Raw genomic sequence first — 6,891 nt, forward strand, 5'->3', positions numbered from 1 at the left:
CAACCCGAGGTTCCCCACGCACCGCCCTCCGCAATCGCTCTCGATTAGGCGCCGCCTTTCATGAGCATTTGTCAGCTAGACTTCCCCGCAAGTTGTTTGCGCAGACATCAGTCATCCGCGGTCCCATTGTGCACCCAGGATTGATGTAAGGCGGGAGGGGGTGACAGGGCCTGGGGCGGCTGCCTTTAGGCCTTGCTCTATAATTTTCCGAGGCATAATTGGTCTGGGGGCGGGGGCGGGGCGGGGACCTTTCAGAGGCGGGAGGGGGTGCAGGGCGCTCTGCCGAGAAGCTACTGCCCGACGGCGCTGGTCAGGGCACTGTGAGCAGGCGACGACGGGCCTGAGCCCCGCGCCCCTGCCAGGAATCACGGCCGCCTTTTGTTGCCGAGCGCCCTTTCTTCTGAGCTGTGTGCGGCAAGGGAACGCTCTCGCCATTCCTGGGTGAAAATTCGAAGTCTTCTCTCTCCACCTCTTCTCCTCTTTCTCCGCATCCTCTCTCCACCTCTCTTTCCCTCTCTCCACCCGTCCCTTTCTCCATCTGCACTCTCTCCCCATTTCTCCTTGTCTCCTCATCCTTCTCATCCTCCCTTCCCTGTCCTCCACCTCTTCCCAGTCCCTCTCTCCCACTCTCCTCCCTCCCAGACGCAGTTCGCACGGCCTGGCGCGCAGGAGTGTGATCCCAGCGCCGCGCCTTCCGAGAGCTCCGCGTTGGCGCAGCCGCCGCCGCAGGCGGGCGCAATGCCGGGATGGGCCTGATCTGGCTTCTGCTGCTTAGCTTGCTAGAACCCGGCTGGCCAGCAACGGGGCCTGGGACGCGGCTGCGGCGCGATGCGGGCGGCCGTGGCGGCGTCTACGAGCATCTCGGCGGGGCGCCCCGGCGCCGCAAGCTTTACTGCGCCACCAAGTATCACCTCCAGCTACACCCGAGCGGCCGCGTGAACGGCAGCCTGGAGAACAGCGCCTACAGTGAGTGTCCCGCCAGGGGTAGGCGGGAGGGACGGGAGGGCTAGATCCCCTGTCGCCGCGTCCCAGGTGGGATCTGAGCTGAAGTCCGTCCGAAGACGTACCTCGGTCCCAGCTAAGGATCCCAGAGACACGCCCCGCCCGTCCCGCTCAGCTAGGGGCTGCGAGGGAGGCGACTACGGTTCCAATACATTTGTATTTCCCAGTGAAAAGCCGCTGGACAAGGATTTATCGCCCTCTTTATTGTTTTGACGACCCCGGGGCGCATGGCCAGTTCTTTCCGTCCTCGTTGCTCTCAGCCGATGCGCCAAGGACACTCCCCTGGGCAGAGCTCGGTTTCCGCGACGCGGCGTCCTGAGACAGGCTTGTCCCTCATCCTGAGCCCTTCAGGAAAGCGCGCGACAGGACAGAGGGCGACCCCGCATGTTTTGGATTCATCTGGCACACACGCACGGCCTGAGGCTCGATCATACTACCCAGAGCCAGTTCCCAAGAGCTGCGGGGTTTTGGCTCAGTGGGTGCGGTACACGAGAACTGAGCTCTGCCCCGAGCGTTGCGCGCCGCGTGGGAAGGAGGCCGTGCAGAGCTCACCGCGCCCGGGGCGCAGGAAGCCGAGCAGGGGGCGCGGGCGTCTGCAGGAACCGCAGCTTCCTCCTTCAAAGCCGCAGCCAAGCGGGGGCGTCCTGGGGACCAGCCCCTGCCCGGCATGGAGCGCGGGGCTCAGGGGCGGCCCCAGAGGCAGAGAGAGGAGGGGCATCTTTGCAGTCGCCCCAGGAGGCACCTAGGTGGGTGCTCCCTTGGCATTAGCTCTAGAGGCCGCACCCTGTACCCCTCCAAACAGTGTCTAGGGCAGAACCTCAACTGGTCCTGGTTATCTGGACTATGCTGGGTCCCAGGTGGGTGCCAGAGGTGTGCTCCCTAGAAAAGGAGTGAGTCCTCCACTCATTATCCCAGGGGATATTGGCCTCCCCTCACAAAAGCACTATACTGTTCATAGGAAAGGCTCCTGGGGGATTTTTGTTTGTTTGGTTTTACATTTCATTTATTTTGTGTGCCATGATGTGTGTGTGGAGGTCACTGGACCACTTGCTGGAGTCATTTCTCTACTTCCACCATGTGGCTCAGGAGATCAAACTCAAGTGGTCCAGTCTTGGCAGCTACCCTGTCATCTGGGCTGGTGGGCTGTTAACTTTTTTACCTACTCTTGGGCCTGGGTGAGCCTCAATCACCACCCACCACTCCCACCCCACCACCTCTCCATCCTGGCACCTAGGTGCTTCTGTCCCAAGCTACTTTTCAGGACTCATAATTGGATTCCTTCCCTACCAGTGAGGATAGCACTATGGTTGGGTGAATTCAGCACTGGCTTCCCCAGGAGTCTCCAATGCCTTCTCTTCTAGGGTTCCGTCTGCCCTGGGGTTTGGATCCCCCAATTATTATGGGTGACCTTGGACAAGTCACTTGTCCTCAGCCTCATCTTGCTAGAACAAGCCAGTTCACAAGAATGCACCCAATACAGGCTGAGTAGATCTGCCTATGTTGGGTCCAAGGTGCCTGGCAGGAGCAGAACAACTCCATTGTGTCTTCACCTGGGGTTAGGATTAATGTCTCTGGCACAGTGGCTGAATGTCCCCTTTCACCTCCTGTCTAATGCGTCCTTCCTACCAGGACTTCCAACCCCTCCACCATGACCTGTTTGCCATGGCTGCCCTCCTTCCTGTCCCAGCTGCCTAAGTCGGCGGGTGTTAACGCAGGCTGAGGTTTTGCTCAGGTAGGACAGGTGATGGACCCTTCCTGACTCTTTCCAGGCATCCTGGAGATTACTGCAGTGGAAGTGGGTGTGGTGGCCATCAAAGGGCTCTTCTCTGGGCGGTACCTGGCCATGAACAAGAGAGGACGGCTGTACGCTTCGGTGAGTCCCATCACTAGTGGGCAGGTGCTGAAGGAATAGCCATCTGGCTTGAGCATCTGGCTGGGGGCCACAAGGGACATAAGCAGTAGAATGCTTGGGTCTAGATCCCTGGGCTTCTGAGTGTCCATCCAACCAGTCTGAAGTCTGTCTCTTTCTCTGAATTACAACAGTGGAGATAGATTTATGGCAGCAGGGTCCCAGAACTCCATGCAAATGAACAACCCAAGATAGCTGGGAGGGATAGTTGAGGGAGGGAGGCCAGAGCAAACCTGCCCTGCATCTATGGAGGAAGAAAGATGGGTGTTTGGCCTGTTGTCAGGGTGGGAAGGTAAGGGCTGTCTGGCTTAGGATGGGACTGAGGGGTTGGAGAAACAGCTGTCAGTCTAGTGCTGGCTGCACAAGCATGAAGATCTGAGTGGGTCCTTAGCACCCAGGTATCAGTACTGGCCAAAGTGTTGTCTTGTCATTCCAGCACTGGGGCAGGGCGAGGACATTCCCTGGGACCCCACATGGCCCTGGGGCCACCTAGTAGCAGAAGCTCAGGTGCCCTGAGGTGTGATAGACACACCCTTGGTGGAGCGATGGGTCCCAGCTGCTACAGTGCTGGGCTGGTGACTTGCCTAACCCCTTGGACCCTGTGTCCTGTCCCACTCTAGTGTGAGTGAATTCAGTTAACTTTACATATGAACCTGGCACTCCCCCAGAAATTCTGCTATGGGGTAAGGTCTCAGGTATCCTAGATGACAGTTCCCATCTTCTTGCCCACAGGGAAGAGCTTGATGGGGTGGGGATATGACTGTGGTTTCCTGACTTCAGGGGAGCAGGGGATGGTGAGGTCAGGGAACCCATCAGAGACAATCTCACAAACTTGTAGGCATACCTGAGTATAAGGCCCCAGTTTCTTTCAGCTGCCAGCTGGTTTCTAAGGCTTCTTCCTGAAGGCCTGTCCCTGGCTTCCTGAGTGCCCAGCATGGTTGTCCATGTTCTGCATCTATGGGTCAGTGACAACCCCACAGTCATTCCCCACCTCCCTGAGTTATAGATGACAACTGCCCAGAACATTCAGTGCTATAAGAGCTGCCAGAGTGCAACATCCTCCCCCACACACTGAAATTCAACACACCCTTCACTACTGCTCATGGTCTCAGGTAACACTGATTCCAGTTGAGTCAACCAGGATCCATGCCAAACCTCCTCCTTTCTTAGCCCAATATCCAGCTCATCTCCAAGTCCTCAGGGGTGCTCCTTGAGTTGCTGTCTTCAACACGCACCTCACCTCACCTCCTGATGCCTAATCCTGGAAGCAACACCTTAGCACACAGGCCTCATCACTTCCTACTTGGAGCCGCAACAGCCTTGGGGTTGGATGACTGGCCTGTAGTTCCTCTGCCCTCCAGCCTGTCCACTCATTGTCTATATCTATTCATCCATCCATTCAGCCAACTATCTATCCACTCATCCATCCTTCTACCTATATGCCCAACTATCCACCCAGACGTCTATCATCCACCCACCTCACCACTCAACACATCACCCATCCATCCATCTACCTATGTACCATCCTTAAACCCAACCATCTATCTAGCCACCCACCCATCCATACACCCACCAATGCACCTATCCACCCACCCATCTATTCACCCACCCCTCATCTATCCACCATCTATCTACCCATCTATTACCCATCCATCCACCTATCCATTCACTCACCAACACACCCATTCATCCACCTCCATCATGTTCTATCTACTGCACAAAAAGCAGTGAGCCCCATGCAAGGCTACAGCAAAAAGAGAAAACTGCCCTTTGTCCTCACAGGAGGGTTAGTGTAGGGAAGTCACTTGGAGCAGGGCCCAGTCTTGAGAAAGGTAGGCTGGCCAGGCTGCATAGACATTGGCAGGTGTGGACAGCTGGTCCAGGCAGCCTCGGGAGAGAGGGAGGCATTGGGGAGGTATGGTTCTGTTGGCATCATGGCCTCCATGGCTGTTATCTGTGGCCTCTGTCCAACAGGAGCACTACAATGCAGAGTGTGAGTTTGTGGAGCGGATCCATGAGCTGGGCTACAATACCTATGCCTCCCGCCTGTATCGCACAGGGCCCAGCGGCTCAGGGGCTCGGCGGCAGCCTGGTGCCCAGAGACCTTGGTATGTGTCTGTAAATGGTAAGGGCCGGCCACGCAGGGGCTTCAAGACCCGCCGGACACAGAAGTCCTCCCTCTTCCTGCCCCGAGTGCTGGGCCACAAGGACCATGAGATGGTAAGGCTGCTGCAGAGTGGCCAACCAAGAGTCCCAGGAGAGGGCAGCCAGCCCAGACAGCGGCGGCAAAAGAAACAGAGCCCAGGAGACCACGGCAAGATGGAACCTTTGTCTCCTAGGGCCACTCCAGCCACCCATCTAGAGACAGGTGAACTGGCTGTGGTCTGAGTGGCCACCCTGAGAACTCTGTGAGGTCAACTCCCTGCAGACACCCAGGATTCTCTTGGCGGCCTGGCCTCCCCACACTTGTCTCTGAGTTGTCTGCTTGGGGTGCCAAGAACTTGCTTGTCCTTGGTGGCTTCCAAAGAGCAAGTGCCAGCCACTGAGGGACTTGAATCAGAGCCCCTGGAAGACTGGAAATTCAAGATGTATGTGCGATTACATGGGAGAGAGCTTTTACTGCAGGGGTGACCCAAAGCCCAGGCAGTGGCAGACAGTCCTGGTAACCTGAGGCAGTGGACAGTGGAAGGGGCTATGATTCAAACATTAAATGTGTCTCTCTGTCTTGCTATTTAACAGCTGGGATACAGGCTGAGGATACCTTGAGACTCTGGCTGGGACATTCTGCTGATGGTGGGAAAGGCAGTAGTCTGCGGGCTTCCCTGCAATGTGGCAGGCAGGCTGTGTACAGAGAAAGGGCTGAGGTGCCCGCATGCATGCATGTGTTCATGGGTTCTTATGTTTGCAAATAGCCACATGTGTGTGTAAAAGAGTGTTGGTATATTCCCAAGAGGATGTGCATGTATGAGGCATGCACACAGAATGACCTTGGACTTCTGACTTCCTGACCTCTACTTGAGAAGTCCCTGGGTAGGGGTGGGGGATGGGGAAATGTCTTTAGCTGCTATTTAAAAGTGACCTAACAGGAGTCTGGGTTACTTTTACAGCTGACCACCTTTTGGGGGTCTGTCCCCTGCCCTTGGTCAGAGGCCTGGGTTAGGAGGGAGGCAGGAGTACATTCATGTCCTGCTCAGTTTATATCCTGGCCACCTGACCCCGGTTGACACAACACAGTCTTTTCCAAGAGGGATTGTACTAGATGTGTGTTGCTTATAGGAAGCCGTACAGGCCCAGGGAAGGTACCAGCCCAAGCCAGGGGTCCCAGTGGAGAGATTTGGCCATGAGCAGTACTGGTGTGGGGGTTGGGGGAGTATACATCCAGGAAACCCATGGGAAAGGCACACAAAGATACTCAGAGCATTCCACGGGTGAGATTCTGTGTGGGTCTGGGGGTTTAAATCAGGGTGAAACTTCCACAACTAAGTGGCTGGAGGCTGCCAGAGCCCCAGCAGCTCAGGGGGCACTGCAAGAGAGCCTTGAACCCTTAGAAAAAGCTAGGTCACTTCTGTGACCTTGGACATCTGGCCTTTAGCCTGTAACATAATACATTCCTGCTGTTTAAGCCACCACCAGGTTGGTGATATTTTGTTTCTGCTTTTTGTTTGTTTTTATTTTTGTTTTTTGGTTAGTTGGTTATGGGGTGTGTGTGTGTGTGTGTGTGTGTGTGTGTGTGTGTGTGTTGCAGTGCTGGGGATGGGATCTTGAGTCTAGAACATGTCACACAGGTCATTGAATCACACCCAAATGAAGCTGTGACATTTGTTTCAACTTCCCTAGCACAGTAGTACCAGGCCTTGCTACCTGGCCTTCTTCCTCCTAAAAGGAAGAAGACCCCATACTGACAACTGCAGAGAGGGGATAGATCAAGTCCCAGGTTCAAAGTTACCCTAAGTCCTGGGAATCAGAGGCCTCAGCCTAGG

At 55.8% G+C, this 6,891-nt stretch overlaps 1 protein-coding gene across 1 annotated transcript; it reads left to right on the forward strand.

Moving 5' to 3' along the window:
• Positions 1-624: 624 nt before the first annotated feature.
• Fgf3 (fibroblast growth factor 3) lies at positions 625-5,299 on the forward strand. Its single transcript, XM_051192144.1, has 3 exons — positions 625-966; positions 2,772-2,875; positions 4,886-5,299. Exons 1-3 carry the CDS (start codon positions 747-749, stop codon positions 5,297-5,299), a joined length of 738 nt encoding a protein of 245 aa, XP_051048101.1. The 5' UTR covers positions 625-746.
• Positions 5,300-6,891: the final 1,592 nt, after the last annotated feature.

Source organism: Phodopus roborovskii, unplaced genomic scaffold, assembly GCF_943737965.1.
Source record: "Phodopus roborovskii unplaced genomic scaffold, PHOROB, whole genome shotgun sequence".
NCBI lineage: Eukaryota > Metazoa > Chordata > Mammalia > Rodentia > Cricetidae > Phodopus > Phodopus roborovskii.

What these genes read in the sequence shown, in the direction of transcription:
- Fgf3 (XM_051192144.1), top strand. Translation starts at nt 747, where the DNA reads ATGGGCCTGATCTGGCTTCTGCTGCTTAGCTTGCTAGAACCCGGCTGG. An exon ending in CCTGGAGAACAGCGCCTACA is followed by an intron (nt 967 to 2,771) that starts GTGAGTGTCCCG and finishes GACTCTTTCCAG; the next exon opens with GCATCCTGGAGATTACTGCA. An exon ending in GAGGACGGCTGTACGCTTCG is followed by an intron (nt 2,876 to 4,885) that starts GTGAGTCCCATC and finishes TCTGTCCAACAG; the next exon opens with GAGCACTACAATGCAGAGTG.